At 38.5% G+C, this 21,497-nt stretch overlaps 1 protein-coding gene across 1 annotated transcript in view; it reads right to left on the bottom strand.

The window, feature by feature from the left end:
* The window catches only part of TLL1 (tolloid like 1), a 211,211-nt gene extending 190,589 nt beyond the window's left edge, over positions 1 to 20,622 (bottom strand). The window contains exon 1 of the mRNA XM_047091921.1: positions 20,454 to 20,622. Coding sequence (XP_046947877.1) covers positions 20,454 to 20,622 — 169 coding nt within the window. The remainder of the gene's footprint in view (positions 1 to 20,453) is intronic.
* Positions 20,623 to 21,497: the final 875 nt, after the last annotated feature.

The raw sequence follows: 21,497 nt of genomic DNA, 5'->3' as shown, positions 1-21,497 counted from the left end.
CAGTTCCAGGGATATGACATCAAATCAAATGGAAAAGACAAAGACAAAATAGAGAAATAGAGAAGTTGGGAAAAGGAGCCTTAGTCTACTATCCTGTAAAATGACTATACTGAGATACAGGCCTAATTCAAAGAGGTAATTCACTAAGGGTGAACAAAAGCAAATTTTAAGAAATTGGCTAGTCGTGTAATTATTCTTTTGTGGATAAGCCCGAGGAAACTGCAATAATTAATCTAAAACTAATTAAATATATCTTATCTTCTTCCTTGTAATTTAAATAATTCTCTGCTTTTCACCTAAATTGGTTGACTGTCCACCATAAATTAACCACGTATTCTATGTGCTAGATTTTTTTCCTTAATTCTGTATTTCCTTTATGTTTTCAATTGGAGCAGCAAAATGAGACAATTGTTAAAAGTCCAGACTTTGGGGGCACCTGGGTGGCTCAGTCAGTTAAGCACCTGACTTCAACTCAGGTCAAGATCTCATGGTTCATGAGTTCGAGTCCCACACCAGCTCTGTGCTGATAGCTCAGAGCCTGGAGCCTGCTTCAGATTCTGTGTATCCCTTTCTCTCTGCCCCTCCCCTGCACACACTGACTCTCTCTCTCTCTCTCTAAAATAAACATTTAAAAAAAAATTTTTTAAAGACAGAGCAGAAGGAAGTGTTAAACAACACAAGAGATTTACACAATGAAAGAAACATCTTTAGCTATCCTTTCCCAGGCTCTCCATCCCTTTGAGTAGATTGAGATTGTCATCTCGTGCCCTTTGCTCTCTACTTGAATGATTTATTTTAACATTTTTGTAGGGTAAGTTGGGTAGTTACAAACTCGTTCAGCTTTTGCGTGTCTGAAAAAAGTATTCCACCTTCATTTCCGAAAGAGATCTTCACTGGGTAAAGGATTCTAAGTTGACCGTGTTTCTCTTTCAGTACTTTGAACATGTGGCTGCACCATCGATTAGTTAGCTTTGCTTACAGCGAGAAACCTGCTATCATTCTTATCTTTGCTCCTCCACATGCAATTCCTTTGTGTGTTCCTTGCTTCTTTAATATTTTCTCTTTATCGCTGGATTTTAAAAATATGATTGCAATGTGACATAGTGCAGTTCTCTCCATGTTTCTTATACTTGGGGTTTATGGAGATGACTGAATCTATGGATTAATTGTTTTCATCAGATTCAGAGATTTTCAGTCATTATTTATTCAAATAGTTTTCTAGGCTGTGTTCCACCACCACCACGCTGTGCTCCCATCTATATCTTCTCCTTCAAGAATTCCAATTACTTATGTATTAAGTCCTTTGACCTTGTCCCACAGCTCACTGATGCTCTCTGCTCATGCCTTTAAGGTCTTTTTTCTCTTTGTGTTCCGTTTTGCATAGCTTCTTGTATTGTGTTCAAATTTACCAAGCTTCTCTTCTGTGATGTATAATCTGTTGGTAATACCATCTAGTGTATTTTTTATCTCAAACATTGGGTCTTTCATCTCAACAAATTTGACTTGGGTCTTTTTTATACCCTTTATATCTCCACATAACATGTTAAATCCTTCTTCTAGCTTCTTAAACATACAAAATACCACTGTAATAATTATTTTAATGTCTTTGCCTACTAGTCCTATCATCTGTATCATTTCTGAGATTTTTCTCCTTATGGTAAATCATATTTGTGTGGTTCTTTGCAAGCCCTGTTGAGTTTTGAGTTACTTTTTATTATAAAGACAGTATAATGTCACATAAAGTTTGGGGAAATTGAATAAACAAAATGATTCATAACCTGCCATTCTAATACTGCTAATTTTTACATTTTCTCATCTATACTTTGTCCATATCCATGTATATTTTACACACTTTACATCACAGAACTATCCTTAATATTACCCACAAACATTCAGATATAAAAAGGTGTGTGGAGGAGAATATACATATATCTAACACTAAAAAAAACTTCTGAAGTGCTTTCTAGTTTTTATATACATGCATGTCTCATTTTTGCAGCTGTAAAATCAAAGTGTATAGTCAAATTCATATTTTTATGCTGTCATTTTATAAAACAATCTTTAATATCCCCATATAGTCTTTGTCATTATTTTTCTCTTAAATATTTTAAGGATTAAAAAATTATGAGACAATTTATGTTTATTTTACAAGTAAAATAATTCAATTATATCAAAGAAAAATTACTGGCAGACTTCAGAGATATTGCAGGTTCAGTTCCAGACCACCTCAATAAAGCAAATATCACAATAAAATGAGTCAAATGAATGTTTTGGTTTCCCAGTGCATATAAAAGTTAGGTTAACACTATACTATAGTCTATTAAAAGTACAATACCATTGCATTAAAAAATACAACAATGTGCATACCTTAATTAAAAAATATTTTATTGCTTGGGACACCTGGGTAGCTCAGTTGGTTAAGCGTACAACTTCAGCTCAGGTTATGATCTCATGGTTTGTGAGTTAGAACACTGCATCGGGCTCTGTGCTGACAGCTCAGAGCCTGGAAGCTGCTTCGGATTCTGTGTCTCCCTCTCTCTGCTCCTCCCCTGCTTGGACTCTGTCTCTCAAAAGTAAATAAGCATTAAAAAAATTTTTAAATATATTGCTAAGAAATGCTAACCATCATCTAAGCTTTCAGTGAGTCATAATCACTGATCACAGATCATGGTAACAAACATAATAATGATAAAAAATTTGTAATATTGTGAGAATTACCAAAATGTGACATGAAGTAAGCATATGCTATTGGAAAAATGGCACTAACAGACAAACTTGTTCAATGAAGGGTTGCCACAAACTTTTGATTTGTAAAAGAAAATACTCTATTTGCAAAGTTCAGTGAAGTAAAGTACAATAAAGTCAGGTATGCCTAAACGTGGTCTCCACACCCAATTTCAATTGCATTTCCTTAACTAACAAATACTAATACTCTGGTGTGTATCCTTCCTTATCTTTTTCTATTTCTTTACCTTTCATATGTAAACCATATATAGACAAATATATAATTTTTGTCTGTGGGTTTTTTGGAAACTCACTTTTTTTTTCATTTATTATACCATGAATATCTCTCAAGGTCAAAAGACACAGGCTTAACTAATTCTTTCAATATCTTCATTTTATTGCCTATTCAACAATACAACATATTTTAATCATTTTCCTAATAGACATTCCCACTGTTTCCAGTGTTTTCTTTTTGTTTTGGGGGGTTGCTTTTTATTATTGTTTTTGTTTTGTTTTGTTGCCTCTTAAAGCAATGCAGCAATATTGATTGCATGCCAGATGCAATACTGATTGAATTTTAAGTTGTTGGTTGCTGGATATTTTTATATTCCTATGAACATCCTTGAGTTTTGCTCTGGGAAGCAGTTAAGTTATCTGGATCCTTTCCGGTCTTTTTTTTTTTTTTTTCAAGTTTTGTTAGAACCAGCACAGTGTTTAGTCTAGTGCTAAGTTTTTCCTAATACACTAGAAAAACATCTCCCAGATTTTACCTTCTATCCAGTAAATTATGGAGTTTTTCCATTCTGCTAGGTGAGAACAGAACACTATTACCAGCTCCGTGTGAGCGCCAAGGAATTTTCTATCTTTTTGGGGTAGTTCTTTCCTGAACCTTGGGGAGTCTTCTTAAATGCATGCACTAATCAGTAGTCAGCTAACTATTCGGGTTGGACACTGCTGAATAAAACAAAACAAAGGGATTCTCTGCAGATCTCCAGAACTTTTTCTCTGTGCATCAATCTCCTCTCTGGTGTTTTGCCTCACAAACTCTAGCTGCTTCGAATTCTGGACTCTCAGCTCCATATCCTTAACACAGGGAAACTTCTGGTCTCTGTCTGGATTCTCCAACAGAATAAGCTGAGGCAGTGATAGGGCTCATCTCATTTGTTTCCCATCTCCCAAAGACCACTGCCCTTGGTTGCTTGATGCTCAATGCCTTGGAACTACTTATATTTTGTCCAGTTTTTTAGTTTCTTCAGGCACAGTGATAGTCTGGTCCCTATTACCCCTGTCTGGTCAGAAGCAGAAGGTCCATAGTCTGAATTTATTAAGATTTTATTCAGTCGCATTTCAGAAATACGGTCACTCAATTTGGATCAAATTTTCTTTAAGTAGTGACCACCTATATAGAAAACCTTACTAAAAAAGAGCAGGTTAAAAATTATTATCATTCTATAGAAGTTTATAAGTTTATAAGACTATCAAGTACTCTCACTCAAAAGCTCAGGGCAAGCTTACATGCTCACTAATGACTCAAAATGACAAGGATAGTTTGGAGTACTGACAAGGAATGAAGTTGAGGGAAATAGCTACCATCTTGAAGAACTCTTCTAATGTAAGGTCAGAAGAATTTCTTTAGAAAAGAAAAATTTCTGTAACCACAACCCAGATGGAGGTTAAGGAAAACTGAGCATAATGCAGAGACACCAATAAAAATAATTCAAAAGTTTAAGGGCAAGAGAGTCATCCGAGCACCCAAAGAGCTGCCCAAAGGCACCAGTGGTGAAGTCAGACTGGGTTCTCCTCAGAGCTGCATTCTCCACCCTCTTATTGTCTGTTCCTAGCACATTTATAAAACTGGCCTAATCTTCCACGTTAATGATTTTCACACTAATGACTTAATACTTACTTACCCAGCAAAGAGTATCTCTGTTTTAAAAGAAAGAGGCACAGAGAGAGCAATGCTTAATTCAAAGAAATCACTAATAGCATGTTTTCAACAAATCCTACTGAATCAGTGAATGACACACGCACTAACTCACCTCCATTCATAGGTACAAATCCCCACCACCCACTCTACTTATTTGCATAATCTGTTTCAACACAGGTTAAGCATGATAATTGGGATTGGTCAGGACTTCAAAACAGCATTGTCGTGCCCCAAGGTGAGAAGTTTTGGCTATAATTTCTAAGAGTACACTCAGAGCTATATTTTTACAAATTAAAGAATAATATTTTCTTTGAGGACCTATAACTAAAAAGTAATACAGGAAATTTTGAATGAGTTAATTGTTAATTGAGGTTAAAGTCATATTAGTAAAAGTTTTCATAACCATGTGAGGAGAGGTTAAAGAAATTCTGCTTATTTTAAAGGAGAAAGGAAAACCTTACCGATTTAAAAAAATAATAGATCGAATAATGGTGGGTTGCTTTTCTATGTTTTCAAAATCAATAAAATAGAATGCATTACATATCAAAATATGCTGAAACACATTCCCAATCTACATCACAGTAAATTAAAGAAAAGTAAAATCCTAGCTTTTCCTAACACGGTTACAGAGTAATCATATTTGCCTTAAGGCAGCAAGTCAGTGCAGATGACCGAGTACTGCTTCCTTCAAGCAGTGTCTTTCTTTCCCTTGCAAATCACAATGGCTTGCTCTGAATTCATTTGGATTTTCTTCCGCCCTAAATTTGAATTGAATTCTTTCATGTGAAGGGCATAAAAATGTTGACATTTACAATGAAATCTTCACACAAAATTCAGGAAATTTCTGGAGGTCTTCTTACGCATACCTAGGACTGAATGAAAGTCAGCTAAATGTCAGCTAATGAAAAGTCAGCTAAAAACAAATGGTGGCTTGATCATGAAGAACCAAATTAGACATATGGTACATATACCAATGTATATGTATATTGATATACATATCAATATACTTTATGGTTATATTTAGCATAAAATAATAAATTTGTTTTATTTTATTTTTTTGAAGGTCAAGCTTTTACTAGAGTTGCATATAAAAACAACCTAAAAGAAAACTATTTTATTTTTTTTTTGTAAATTAGTTTTAAATAAAGCCATTGAATCACCATAATTTTTAAATTCTAAAAAAAAAATGCCTTGATGACGCTTAACATTATAAAGTCCTTTTTAATATTTAAAATCCTTTGTAAAGACTCTTGTTTTTCCCAACATGGCAGATGAGGTACTGGAGCCTCCTGGAGAACTAAAATTGGTACATAAAATATTTTAAAAATCTCCCTGATGTATGACAGGATGAGTAAACATTTTCATGGCTGAGTGAAGGAGGGAACCCAGAGAAGTATGTGGAAGACTAAAGCCAGCTCTCAAAGGAGGGCTTTTGCCTAGATTGGTTGACCTGACTATTGAATTTTGTTGTCAACCAGGGCTCAGGAGAAAGAAGACACATGCAAGCCCCACCAAAGCTGAAAGAATAATAGGATAACCCTCCAAAACTCTGAGATCATCTGGGTTGTCTCAGTATAAGGAAGAATGAAAATTAAATTCCTACCACCCTAGGTAACTGCACAAAACCTGATTATCTGGAAGCCTGAAATTAAACAGAAGAGAGAAAAGCAAACATCCTCAAATGTCATATGCAAAAATCACCCCGAAAGTAGGTTTGCATTCTGAATTTACACTACGATGGTAGCACAATAAACTCAAGCGGAGAATTTAGTTTAAACTTGTACTGAAATGTTAGCAATGCCATACACTGGACAGAAATGAAGAAAAATCCTTTCAATTCACTAAAAGAACAAATAACTCCAATCTTCCACAATATATGCCAGAGTATTTACAAGGCTAACACAACCTTGACACCAAAATCCAAGAACAGTAAAAGAAGTCAGGTCAATTTAACTAATGAACACAGAAACAAAAGTTCTAAAGTATGTATCAATAAACTGAATGGAGGGAAGGAAAAAGAATGATGTATTATGTTAAAAATTGGGTTCAACCCAGAAATGCAAAGTGGGTTAATATTAGTACATCAGTTATTCTAATCCACCACACTAAATGGCAAAAGAAAAAAAAAAACAAAACATAATCGTATCATCTCAGTATAAGCAGAATTTCTTAATCTGATAAAAAGTATCTTATGTTTTAAAGACTATAAATAGCATAATTGATAAATAACTTAAAGCATTCTACTTAAAATTGAGAACAGAGTAATCTATTCCTCAGTCCTCATTTCCTATAACACTGGAATACCATCAGCACACGAGGCTAGAAAGTTTTAAGTTAAATTTAAAGCATAGGGATTGTAAAGAAACAAAGCTATATCTTTACTGCAGATCATTTGATTGCCTGTGTGAAGAATATACAGATAAATTATTAAAATTAATGAGAGACTGGCAAGGATTTGGGGTAAAAAGTAAACATATCAAAAATCAAATGCATTTCTATGTAATAGCAGCACATGGCCTAAAAGAAATTTTGTATCATCAAAAAATAGAAAATATATATAAATAAATTTGTCAAAACATGCAGAAAACATTGTTATAGTTAAAAACACTAAAAATTTCTTAAACAGTATTAAAGAAAGCCTAAACAAATGCAGATACATACCATATTCATGGATTGAAAGACTCAATATCATAAAAATAATTCTTTCTAAATTAATCCAGAGACTCAAGGCAATTCAAATCTAAATCTAAACAGTAGGACATGACAGTTGATTTTAAAGTTAATATAGAATACAAAAGCCTAAATACAACAAATATATTCCCAAAGAATAACAACAAGAAGGGACCTATGATAACAAACAGCAGATATGTGCAACTCAAAGGGATTTCAAAACCAAATTTATTTGCTTACAAAAGACAAACTTGGTTTTTCTTTTTCTTTTTCTTTTTCTTTTTTTTTTTTTTTGTGCTTCTTACCTTGCTCTGTATCATTGTTTCTCCTCCAGTCACTCAAGTATACAGCCATGGAGACATCATCTTTGAGTCCTCCTTTTCTTCTACCCTCTGACCTTCACTCCAAGTCTGTCCAATTGGTGACTGGTCTCTTAAATCCAATCCCTCTTTTCTATAACTACGGCCACAGTACAAATGCAAATACTCATCAACACTTGGCCACTACTTTTACTATAGCTCTAACAAGCCTCCACGCTCCCATTTGCTCCTTACTTCCTACAGCTACCACATGAGACCACTGTTTACATCCTCACTTATCTTTAAAAAAATAAGACTGTTATCAAGCCAGTAATCTGATCTAAGTTTTCAATAAATCCCTATCCCACTGCAAAGGGGATCAAATTCACACCCCCTCTGGGCATTAAAAATCCTTTTACATTGCACCTTCCCAAATCATCTCTTGCCAAAGCACAAACCTTTATATACCCTCTGCATTACCCACATTAGACTATTTACCACTTTCTCTTTCATAAAATTCCATGAGTCTCCATACATAGCTTCAGTTTTTATCTTAGTGATTTGACTCTATAAAGTTTTGTACCACCTTTTGTCCAGGAAGAAACTTATAATAAGCCAAGATCCAACTCAAATGCCACCATCCTTATGAAGTCTTCCCAATCCCAAACATAATTAATGCATTCCTTCCTCTGTGTTACTGCAATATTTTTACACTTTCATATTCATAACTGAATATTTACACTTTCATATTCATAACTGAAATATCTGTTGCTTTTTTTCTGGTAGACTTGAAATTGTTATAGGAAGGGACACATCTTGTATTCTCCAATCTTCCTGAAACACACCAAGTGTAAAATCTTGGTTGTATTAATTTACATCTGTACAATGCACCACACTTACGCATTTAATCCCTACCTATTTATTACAGACTAGGTATCACTATCCCATATTACAAATGAGAGAATTTAAATTCAGCAGCATTAACCAAAATAATATAATTAAACACAGAAGACCCCAGACATGCACCTAGGTCTCCTGACACAATATCCAGTGTTCTTTAAGTTAAACCATACTACCTAGATTCAGGCTATTCATTTCTATTGGAGTTCATTCTTTACTATCATAAAAGCTCAAGAATGAAAACTTCTTTTGGCAATGATTTGTTTGAGAATTTGAGACTCTTCATTTAAAAAAATTTACATAAATTAACTTATGATGAAAAAACTAGTTATTCACTAGACAATTCAGATAAATTGAAACTTTGAGAAATTTAATTTTATACAGATAATTAACAGTATACACTTGTGCCAAGTAAAAGAATGTTTTCAAGAATAGATATGTGATTAATTGATATAAGAATGCATCTTTTAATATACTGTATATTTCAAAAAATGCCTTAAGTGAGAAAAACTTTGCTGTAGATTCCTTAGAGCTCTTGTTCTCTCCACTATGAATATTGACCTCCAACTTGAAAGAAGTGAATTTTCCCCATCCACTGGCCATTTTCTGCTCATCTGCAGCGCAATCATCTCTTCTATGAAACAGATAGAGCAACACTCGATTCTAGTGGTGATGTGAGACTAACAAGTTCTGAAACGCACATAGGTGCTGCTCACATACCTGGTCGCTGTTTGGGCAGATGTTTTGTTGATGGACTGAGGTTGGAAAAGAGGAATGGGAAATTATTCATAAATGCTTTCAAAGATAATTCTGGCAAAATTCAAGTCAGGGAACTGCACAGCCTTATTGCAGCTGCAATCTATTGGTTGCCATGATTTGGCTGGAGCCATGAGAAACCTGAGGCCTTCATAAAAGTGCCTGCTGGAGAGGTGTAAACATCTTCCCTTTCCTCTCAATGAACAGTATAGGCCGTTGGTCCCACAACTTCCTGGTATCACTTCAAAGGAGATCTTACTTCTCATGTCAGAGACACCAGGGTGCAGAGAGCTTTGTAGCTCAGACAGCCTTAGGGATTCCTAACCTCAGGGACTAGGTCCCAATAAATCAAGGGACATCCCCAAGGTTACATATGAATACAACAGCAAAGTCCATAGTGGAAATTATATTTCTTACTACCAATTCAGTTTGTTTTCCAACTGCCATACCACTACCCACACAGAATTATTTAAAGAAAACAAAACTTATATTTCCTTTTCAAAACCACAGGAGAACACTGCAAGTAAAAACACTAGACTCTTTTTTTTTCATTTATCATCTATTTTTGCTTTGCCTGGACCTGTAAGCAAAGAGTCAACCATGTACACTAAGATGTATTTAAGGATAAGGATACTGCGTAAAGGACAGAAAGGTACTCTAGCAGATAATGTAGGAAAACATGACAAAAAGAAGTTGAAATTTATAAATCAAGCTATCTGAGAAAAACAAATGGAAATCATATTATCAATACAGACTTCTTCCAAATAACTGCACAATTATTAGTTACACCCCATCCCAGTCCACTGCTAAATAACAAAGCTTGCAAAGTACTTGCTTAGAAGTTTTCATAGCTCTACTCTTCACTCTTCATATATCATGAGTAAAGAAAATTCGAGGAAAAAATTATAAGAATATATTTCTTGATTGTCACCATTTATAATAGCATCCATTTTCAAATACTAAATTGAAATAATTTTAGCATATAGTTATGCGATTAGTATGTAAGCAACTATTAACACATTAGCTGTATATTATCTACTTTTAGGTATTCTCTACCTAAAAGTGGTAAAGTTAAGGCTGCACCAGGTCAGGGATTGTATCATATTTCATCTTCTGGAATTCCAAGGATAAATCCATTTTTCATCCACAGTAAGTGTTCAATAAAGGTTTGATGAATTTACGAATATTTGTAGTTTAGAGCCATGTGCTTACACTTAGCTCTGTGTAAACACAGGATTATGAGTATGTAAGCTCTTCAACTTAATCCAGATGGCAAATATAATGTGTACCAGAAATTGCTGAAAGACTATATAGCCAAGATTCTATTCACATATCATGAATGGGAATTGAAAACTGTCAATATATTTTGGGTCTATTAAGCATTTGAGCAAATAGCCAAACCTTTCCTGTTACCTTTCCAAACCTCCCTTATTTTTCTACTGGGGATTTAACCTCTCAACTGTAAAATATGGAGGACTTGAGATATGAATGCATTTTTGTATATGACAAGAAAAAAGAACTTTATCTACAAATGTTTTTATAAAGAACACCTTCCCACCAATAAGTAGTTGCAATTAAAAAAAATCCTCTACCTCCTATATATTTATGGCACTATGAGTAAAAATTATACAGTGTTTACTCTGTTGCAGACAGAGTGATTTTTACTTCACATTCATTTAGTTCTTATAACAACACCGTGAGGGTCATAACGTCGTCTCCATTTTATAGATGAGAAAACTGAAGCATAAAAGGTATTGCCAAAAGCCACACACAGTTACCATATGTGTGGGCTGGTATTAGAAGTCATGTCCATCTTATTCCAGAGCCCAAATTTTTAATAGCAGCACTATTCTGTCTCCTTAAAATCTTAAGAAATAATAATAATAATTTTTGAAGCCAATCCCAATTTTCAAAAATACACCTATTTGAGAAAGAGAGAGAGAGAGAGAGGTAGAAGGAGGAGGAAGAGGAGGAGTAGGAGGAGACGAGGAGGGGGAGGAGGAAAGGAAGAATGAAGCATCATGGCAACACATGGAATCCAGAGTTCTGGATTCAAATTCTGATTCTATCACAAGGCAACATATGATAAGTTACCTTAAAACCCTAAGCTATAGGTACTATGCAATACAGAAATAAGATATGTTATAGGATACTTTTTATGATGCATACAGTTTTGTACATGAAGCCCCATTCTACCATGACATTCACTAGAAATCTGGTCTTATTGTAAACTTTTTAATCTTGGACACAATGGAAGTGTATCCTATAATCAGTATCTTTTTTCTGTCTCTAACTCTTGGACACTAGTTCACCCAGCAAATCTCACAACTCCCTTTCCCCACAGAAACATAAGGCAACCTGATTTAGGTCATTACTTCCGTTACCCATTCCAGATGGAAAATCGTAATTTTTCCTCCCCTGGTCACTGCCTGCAGGCCACACTTCCCAGGTCCACATAGATACTATTTCTTCCCCTGGGACTAAAAAATATATATAAAAGAAAAACTTCCCCTTGGTTCTTAGGTTTAGAAAAGAAGGAAACAGAAAAGGGAAGCCTGTTTCACCAGATTTTGTTCTTACCCATTTGTCAGAGAAAAAATACAGGCAGGAACTCTTCCTTCTAGAACACATGATAATTTGCTAAAAGTAGCATGTTTTCTTCAAAGAAATTGTAACTTAGTAAATATTACATAAAGTATATATTTTGAACATGCCAGACTTCCTAGTCGTAGGAAACCACACTGGAGTTCCAAGAAGTTTAGTTAACCCTATGATCCCCCAAAGCTTTGGAGCTTTTGACCTTAGGGCTTTCAGACAAGTTAGGATTGAAAAGATAAAGTTATTTAAGAGCCTTCTCACAGCATATTTGTTTTCTCAAAGGCATTCACGCATCATTTACATACATACTGTACACAATAAACCACTTTCCTGAATCACCTGCATTTGAAAGGAAGTTCTTCACACTCTTTATGGGCTCATAATCGTGCATTCAATGAATACTCAGACAGCAAATCCAAAGTGTGAAACAATTTAACGCGTTACCACACAAAATGTCAGAGCCTGTGCCAAGAACCAGACACTAATGACGACGAATTCTGCTCAAATCCAATTCAGCCTCTGCCTTCACTGACATGAGAAGCCTGCTGTCACAATTAAATACTTGGGACAATGGGCAGCAGTGTCTCCCTGACACTATTTAGCACTCAAATATTTCTCTAACACTATTAAAATTAATCGTATGCATTTTGTATCCATCCCGTACATAATTGGACATTTAGTTTACAACTCTCCACACTTAGAGAACACTCTTTTGAAAGGGACTAGGGTCTCCCCTGTATTCCATGCAATTGAAAGTATTGGCCTTACTCCGACAATATACGGGTTATAAAAGGCAAGAATGCTAAAGACAAAATGTATTCTCACTACAGAAAACCACTTGCCAAAAGGGATAGAGGCCCAGGGCACAAATACCATCACTTCAACTGCCAGTCTTAATACATTTGTACTGGCTGAGGAGCCACTACAGGGGATTCAAAAAAAAAAAAAAAAAAAAAAAGGCATCTGAAATACAGAACCCAGGTTCAGGTTCAAATTCTCACCACTCAGTAAGTATCATGACAGGCCCACCACTGAATCTTTCTGAGTCTGTTTCTTCATTTGTCCAAAAGAGGTAACAATAATATTAATTGATGGCGATATGGTGAAGATAGAAGACTATGTAAAACGTTTAATGTGAAAAGATGAACTATGTTATTTTGACATGACTAACAAAGGCAATTCCTAGACAGTGAGGTCCAAAAACTCATTCTCTAAGAAAGGTCTCCATGTGCCTGTTTTCTGGTTATACACGATGTTCTTCCCGGAGACATTTTAAGGGTTTAATTAACTTCCAGAATTTGAGTACAAAACACAAACTATCCTAAACCTTCACCTCTAGGTATTTGCGGTCAGAGAGCTCAGCCCTGAGGAATAGAGCACCGTCCTTTCAGTATGACTGGTCCACTGAAATGGTGCCAAGTGGGTTCCCAATGCTGCACAAGAGCAGAGATGATCTTAATAAGCACTTCAAATCTACTCATGGCCAAAGAAGAGAGCTCAAAAATGCTGAGATCAGCTACTAGGCCCAGGGCCATTCAAGGAGTCCCTGTGGTACACAATCCACGTGCTAACAGTTTAACACAGATGAGAAATGTAAAGAATGAAGAAACTATTCTACCCTCCTACACATCCACCTACGCTCCCCCAACACACAAATTAAATGTCATCAATAGGAAGTTCAACAATACAGGGAAGATATCAACTGTAGATAGTAAATACAGGCTTTGTGACTGCATCCCCATACAACTCCCTTGATTTGTAAAATGGTGTAGTGTGTCAAAAACTGTTGAAATATATATATTTTTTTAAACATCAAGGTAAATGCTTTGAGTATTTACATAACATTGGATTTTGTTTGAGAAAAATAATATATTTGGAAGCACTCCTGACCTTCTAATGTATGGTTTCAACATTTTAGAACTATTATCGTTCAAGAAAGTTTTGTGTTTTTTTTCTAATATGGTCTAGAGCAAATAGTTTAGCTTAAACTATAAATGTAAATTGCAAGAGAAGAGCTGAGTAAGACAAATGTCTCCTTGGTTCACTTTCTGGATTTCAATTAACACCTAATTTACAATACTTCTTAATACAAATATATAGTTGAGCTCTTTAAAACAGTTTGACAGGATTAGCCCACGTTTTGTAAAGAGCTGATAAAACAAGCATTCCATTAGCCAACCCACAGTGTCTCAAAATCTAATAGTCAATATCCCATTTTCAGGGCTGACAATGGCAAGAACTAAATAAATAAGCAAGGGATTCCCTCCCTCCTGCTCTCTGGGAAAGAACATATTCTATGCAATTCATTCCATAACTTTAAGGCTATAAATTGTTTTTAATGTTCCTCCCTAAGCATCATTACTCAATAGATAACTGAAGGAAATAAACCACTAAAGCCATACTGCTAAATCATTCTACTATATCCAGGGTTGGGGAGAGGACTCTTAACTCCCTCATTTAGGAAGGATAAGTCCAGGATTAATTTCAGATCTTGGAATATGAAAACTGTAAGAGGCCTCAAAATTCCCTCAGTTGAGGATATCCTACAGGCCCAGAAACCTTGCCAGGCACCTGAGCCTCAGCCTGGCCCAGGCCTAGCTATGGGCTCCAGATGCTGCAGGGGGCTTTCCTACAGTTCAGGGGAGCAGTACGGCCCCCTCCCCCCATCTCCCCAGACACCAGATGGTCCCAGCAGGATGTGCAAGGCCTCATTTTAAATGGATTATTCACCTCTATCTTTTCCAAGCATTCTTAGAAAAGCTTAGGGCAGTCCTAATTTTAAATATTTAAGTAGATGGGTCTAAGGTACTATTAAAAACAATAGATAATATTCTAAAAAGAAAAACAATAATGATGGTAAATCACTAGCACTCAATACTATCTACCTGAGTTCTAGAAAAATTGAAAGGCTAACCTCTGTCCAGTACACTCACTGTTGAAGAGGCCAAAGGGATCATTAATGTGACTAATATTCTTAAGGTTTACAAAGAATATGATGGTACTACAGGCAAGTGAGAATAAATGTTAAATAAGGGAGAGTTGCTAAGATGCACAAAAATAGGATTCTTACATACATAATGGGGGAAGACAATATGGTTTCTGTAGAAGAAACTACACATGGCATACATCAGGCCTTCATAGAAAAGTGAGCCATCATGATGGCAAGAGGAAAAGTAGGGAATTATGTGCTAACTTTCTCAAAAAACCTTTGTGAGGTGGGCTCTTAGGCACGTCTAACTGTTCCACCATAGACTCAGGAGGCCTCAACAGAGAAGGGAGGACTCAAACAGCACCTGCTGAATTAGAAATCATAAAGACTCCATTAATTATTACCTGAACTGCCTCAGAGAGGGGATTCCAGCTAGATTTTGAACTTGTAAATGATACCACCTTCTTCAGGGATCAAAAACTGGGAAGATACCAGGAGACGATGTGTAAATCAACAAACAAAAAGGAGTTTCAAAGCCAGCTTCCTCTTTGGGGATATATTTAAGAAAAAAATAGTCCACCTAATTCATACCTAGTGACAGTAACTGCCATTTATGGGCAAAAATGGATGTGAACCCTCACAACAAGGGCTAAAGAATTGCTATTGTAATTGATGAACAGAATTCAAGTGTATAGAATATAATGTCTATCCATCCCTTTTGCAAAAACTGTACTCTGGCCACTTCTGAGTTGGCACCAGAAGCAGGAGAAGGAAAAAAAAAAAAAAAAGAACAAAGCAAGATCTGAGGAATGAAAACTGAAAGAGAAGAGGCTGGTTAAGGGAAGCCACTCTACGAAATGCATTTTTAACATGAGGGTTTGGCAACCTAGAGAGGTGCTGACCAAGAAATATATGCCTCAATATTTAATACTATGATAGAATGAAGTAGACACCAGGTTGGACATCAAATTCTAAAACCTCATACCTAAGAGGCTGGCAATGAAGCTAGAAAGTACAGCACTGAGGACCAAAAGAAAGAAGATCTTTACCAAGAAATTATGAATTTATGAAAATTATCCCATGAAGAATTGATGAAGAATTAGTATACCAGGACCCTGGGACATTAATTGCAAAGAAAAGCTGAAAGGAGAATCCTTTAGGATGCCAAAAGCCTATTTCTATGTAAACAGGCTTGTATATGCCACTCTAAAGGCAAATTTAACCTTGCAAGTCACTGACCTTTAATCTTGTTTGGATTTTTTCCAAGCAAAGGAGTCATTTACTGAGGAGATTCAAAGTAGAAAGTCTTTTTTTTCAGGGTGTTCACACTTGTCCAAGAGGATAAGGACAAATCTTCTAGACAAACATTTTACGTCATCGATCTCCTCCGCCTCTACCCATCACTCACAATAGAAATTCTTCATTCCTCCTTCTTACCTCTTGTATTTCGATTGCCTGAGCTTTCCAGATACCCCCGTAAGTACAAACAGAGAAAGAAAGGAGGAAGGCAGGGAATACAGAGTTTATCAGGTTTCTGTTTTTCCAGGGAACCTCTAGACAAATCTGAGAGTTTAACTTGCACGCTGAATTTGCCCAGGCTCTTCATAGATATTAATACTCAGATTAACACCTACTGGAACAGTTCCACACTGAAACAAGGGAATGTTCTGGAATGGAATGGAACAGTACAACACCGAAACAGTCTCTGTTCTGGAATGACTTCCTGCAGCATCAGCTTCCTGGTGTCCCTCAGGAACCTTCTGAACTAGAGAGAGTAGGATTGCAAACTCAGAGGACTACACACTACGCTGAAGAAAGACAGTCAGATACTCCTTTGAATTATCTGCTTCTTTGTGATTATCTACAAAGAGAGAAAGATTAATTACCTACATTCTGTCCTAACAGATTTGGCTATATAAATATACATGAAGCTGTGCTGTACTAACTTAACCTACTTTTGCTTATACCCAAATGTCTAAGTGAAAGTTCAATTAAATTAACCCGAGGCTTCCTTTCTGTCCCATGAACTTGAAATTAGAGTTCTCATGGATATACAAATTATACCATTTCACAAATGTATTAAGAATGGCACAATTTTAATGTTATATTTATATTTCTTCTTGAGTCACATTACTGGTTAAAATAGAAGTTTGTAGATGAGGAATGAAGATCAACATTTATACTCTACAGATATCGAGATGGAATTAAGAACTTTAGCTAGATACCAACAGTGGTAATCTATCTCCCTGTGATAAACATTAAAAATCAGCTATGACCTCTGACCTCAAAGACTTTATAAGATGAAACTATGTTCTTAGTCATTTCATACTTACCAGATATGAAAGTAACTGCACTTTTATTAGTCTAGACTCTAGGTAAACCCGGACAAATTTCTATTGTTTGCATTTCAAGGAAGACCTCCAAAAGGCCAGCTAAGAATGCAGTGTTATTGTCTGTCTATCTGTCTATATGCATGCAGGTTTTGCCACCAGGAGACTTCAAATCAAGTTCTGGATAATCTTAACAAGCATTTGACCTCATGGAGCATCTGTTTTCCTATCTGTGTAATGGGAAGATTCACAAATTCCACCCAATTGGGCTGTTGTGTTGAACTGAAAATTATGGTTTCATTAGTCATTATGACATCAAGCCACTGTATAGTCTGAGGAAAATTAGGACCCTTGTTAGAGAAGGACACTTTATTCCATGGCCCACGTCCTCCACTCTGCTCTTGGAAAAGGGCAGACAAAGGTATCCCAGAATCTGGAGAGCACCCTCCGTGCTTTTGTGTGGCCTTTTTCACATATCTGTCCTCATCTTTCTTATTTTAGTGACCTTTTTTTGACTCTTGTTTGGGATTTCAATGTACTATTTAATTTTTTTCCTGTTATTACAACTTTTACTTGTCTTATATAGTGCCAAAAGAGAGGCCAAGAGAAAAACAAAAAGGATTTTGCCACTCTTTAGCCAAGATGGTAAATTAAAGCCTTCACGTCACTGAATTTCAAAAGGTAGGGTTGATCATTTAAAAAGTGATGGCAGGGGCCCCTGGGGGGCTCAGTTGGTTAAGCATCCTACTTGGGCTCAGGTCATGATCTCATGGTTCATGGGTTCGAGCCCTGCATGGGGGCTCTGTGTTGACAGCTCAGAACCTGGAGCCTGCTTGGGATTCTGTGTCTCCTTCTCTCTCTGCCCCTCCCCCACTTTCTCTCTCTCTCTCTCTCTCTCTCTCTCTCTCTCTCTCTCTCTCTCCCCCCCCACCCTCTCTCCCTTCCTGCCTCCCTCTCAAAAACAAATAAACATTAAAAAAATTTTTTAAGTGATCTCAGATTTTGGACATATTTCTCAGCCTACCACTGGTGCCATTCTTCTCTCTTTCATGATACATACACAACATACACATACACACAGGTATGCCTCTTGTACTCAAAGATAGGGAAGAAATAAGATTAGAGTAATAACCCATTCAAAGTTGTTTTCATTGTTTTATCTTCAACAGCTATGCTCAACAATAAACCAATATTAAAGGAAAAAACAAAACTAAACGCTCTTAGATTTTTTTTCCTTGCTCTAGATGTTTATTTACTGAGGATAATAAATATTTATCCTTGAGTCATATTTCAATACACATGGTGCAACCATTTAAATTTCAAAATTGAAAACAGTCTTAAGTAGAAAACAAAAAACAAAACAAAACAAAAAAACCAGTATGTTTGCCGAATCTTATTCTGTACAATTTCTAACATAAGATAAGTCTAAAAAAAACATAATTTCTGAAAATAGTGCTAATTTTTGACACTTCTTATATTCATATTTGAAGTCAATGATTTTCAAAGACATAAACTTTTACTTGAATCTGTATGGAAAACAAGTTTTATTGTCCTGAAATCAAGCCCATGATACATATGCCCTGGTTTTTTCATATTAATAGCTGGTTGAATTTTTCACACAAGAGAGCATCAGAATAGATGTTTCCCTAGACAACCTTTAGAAACACTTCATTTCTACCTTATGTAAAACAAGAAAGTACACAATTTTCCCCCAGCTGTAAACATGATTCAAAACTAATTTCCCAATAAAAAGTGTGCTTTCGGGAGTTGTTACAGTACTGAATTCTGGTTGTCCAGTCGCTAGTCACCCATCCTGGCAGAATGATGTCTCCTTCTCCAAACCACCAGGGAAGGCCCAAGAAACTTCTGGCGGGACAGACTTAGTGTTAAAGGTGTCAGGAGGAAACTTACAAACCAAATGGAATCAAATGAGAATTCCAAGCTCCAGACTGACAAGTTTCTACGAAGCTACTCCAAGTTTTGAACAACTATCCTCAGTAAGAGTGCACCAAGGAAGATCTGATAACGCGCACACAGCACACATTCGCTCCTTGTCAGAGCAATGTGTCATCAACGGTACAAAGCAACAAGGGAATTTCCAGCATTTTCTTTCACTGTGTGCATTTCTCCTTCCTTCAGGACCAAGAAAGGCTGAATAAGGTTTACCTAGCTATGAAAAGGGAAGAAGTCGCAGTCACATACCGACCAAGCCCGCACAAAATCCGGAGAGGCAGACACACTTTTGGCACTTTGCCCACTCCCTTCCTCTCTGCTTCGCCAAAGCCCACACCTCTAGAGATGGGACAGAACGTGCTTACAAACAACCCTACCGAGTCGGCCCCAACACCCCTCGTAACCTTCCTTCCGAAGTTGGTCGTGAGTCCACCACACTGAATTCTGGTCACCCCAACCTCCGCTGCGCAGGGCCAGGGACCTGGCGCCTCCGGAGCCCCCGGGACGCTGCGCTCACGTGGTCACCGGCCTCGGCACGTGCGGATCCGACCTGAGGCGGCGGGAGCTAAGCTCCGCCCCGAGCGGGAGGAGGACCCGCAGAGGCGCTGGACGCGTTGGGGGGGAGAGGGGAAGATCCCGGGGCGCTTGGGGACCCGCGAGGGGAAGCTGAGCTTCAGGCAGTGCAGGTCAAACTGCGGTTCCCAGGGGGCGTACACAGGAAGGAAGGCGCAAGTTTGAATGGGGTAACAACTTGGACATTTTTTTTAAGGTTTATTTTAAATGGGCAAATGCATTCGAATTCCATCTAGCATGAGAGCTTCCAAGGTCGTCCCACAATCCCCTTTTCGCCCGGATCCCACACTTGAAATCCCTGGCAAAAGAGGGAAGCAAAGGTGTCCCGAGGTAGCAATCCCACCCCCACCCATATTTGGGGGAACTCGAACCAACTGGGTCTCGGGCGAGCACCGGGGAACCGCACCCTGGAACAAAGAGGAGGTGAAGTCCCCTCCAGATACATAAAGCCCGCTGAGTGTTGGTATTTAAAACCCACGGCCAGCCAGCTGTGTGTAAGTCTTGTTTCGTTTTGCTGGGGGAGGGGAAGGGAATCCGAACTCTGGACGTTTTTCCCAAACTGGGAGATGGGAGCTTGGCGTTCGATCCCACTAGCACAGAACTCCAGTCAACTCGGGCCACGGCGACTGCCACTTGGGGGGTGGGGAGGGGAAGGAAAGGAGGGCAAGAGAAGGAGGGACGGCGGAGGGGCTGGCGAGAGAGGGAAGGAAACAGGTGAGCTCCCACCGCCACCCCTCGGAAATCCAGCGCGACGGACCCCGCGCGCCACCGTCCCGACCTGGAGAGGCACTTACCGGCTTTACAAGGGTCCTTGTAATCTATCGTGTCCGTTTTATCCTCTTCGTTCCCATCAAAAGTGTAATCATAGTCGAGGCCAGCGCAGACCCAAAGCTTCCCGTACAAAACAATCCCCGAGGCCACCAGCAACACGAGCATCCTCGGGGGAAGCGTTTCCAACCCCATCCTCCTCCCCCGGAGGAAAAGGAAGGGACGGGACCGGGAGGTGAGGCGTCCGCGGTCCGCGCTGATGTGCGGTGCGAGGGGAACCGGTGCTCCTCGGCGACACTGGGGCGTTCAGGTGTCCGAAGACATACGGATGCCGTCGGGACAGGAGAGAGGGCGAGAACTGCCTGTTACCCCCAGTCGCAGGGAGAAGTTGGCTAGGGGCCCGCGGGTGGGCGGAGGGCAGGTAAGGAGCTCGGCTCCCGGAGACGGGGAGGGGCAGCTGCGGGCAAACTCGGCTCTCGCGGAGCGGGCGCTCGCAGCCTGCCAGGTCGTCCTTCTGGCGGCCGAACTTCCCGCGGCCGCGGCTGGGCGAGCGGCGCCCCGCGGGCTCAGCTGCCACCGGAGCTCGGGCTCCAGCGCCGCGCCCCCGCCGCTGCCAGGACCCGGCGGTCGAGCGCGAGCCGCCGCCGCCGCCGCCGCCTGCGCCCGCCGCCGCCGCCGCCGCTCCGGGAAGATGAATCCGGTCTGCACATCAGCACATCTGAACTGAAAGGGGAGACCGAGGAAGGGGGTGGGGGGCAGGCATTTCTACGCCGCGAGACCTTAAAAGCCTGCAGAAGCCAGCAAAGCAACTGACTGAAAAGAGCAAAGTGTGAGGATGTGGGGATGCACCGTTTGCCTCCCCCCCACCTTCCCTAGGCTGTCTTTTTACCCTCTTCCTAACTTGAAAAAAAAAAAAAAAATCTTCGCAGCATCTAGCCCAATCACTTGCATCCTGCTTACTTATTCATACAATCAGGGTCAGGATCCGGGCCACAGCCTCCTCTCTGACTTCTTTTGATAGCCTTATACAAACAAACAGACACGAGCGCGCTGACAATTCCATTTATATT

The sequence above is a fragment of the Lynx rufus genome, unplaced genomic scaffold (genome assembly GCF_022079265.1).
Source record: "Lynx rufus isolate CCGP_SWC_20201006 ecotype Redwood Valley unplaced genomic scaffold, mLynRuf1.p SCAF_3, whole genome shotgun sequence".
Taxonomy (NCBI): Eukaryota; Metazoa; Chordata; class Mammalia; order Carnivora; family Felidae; genus Lynx; species Lynx rufus.
Note: the sequence above shows the minus strand (reverse complement) of the source record. Positions and strands in the feature narration are given on the sequence as shown.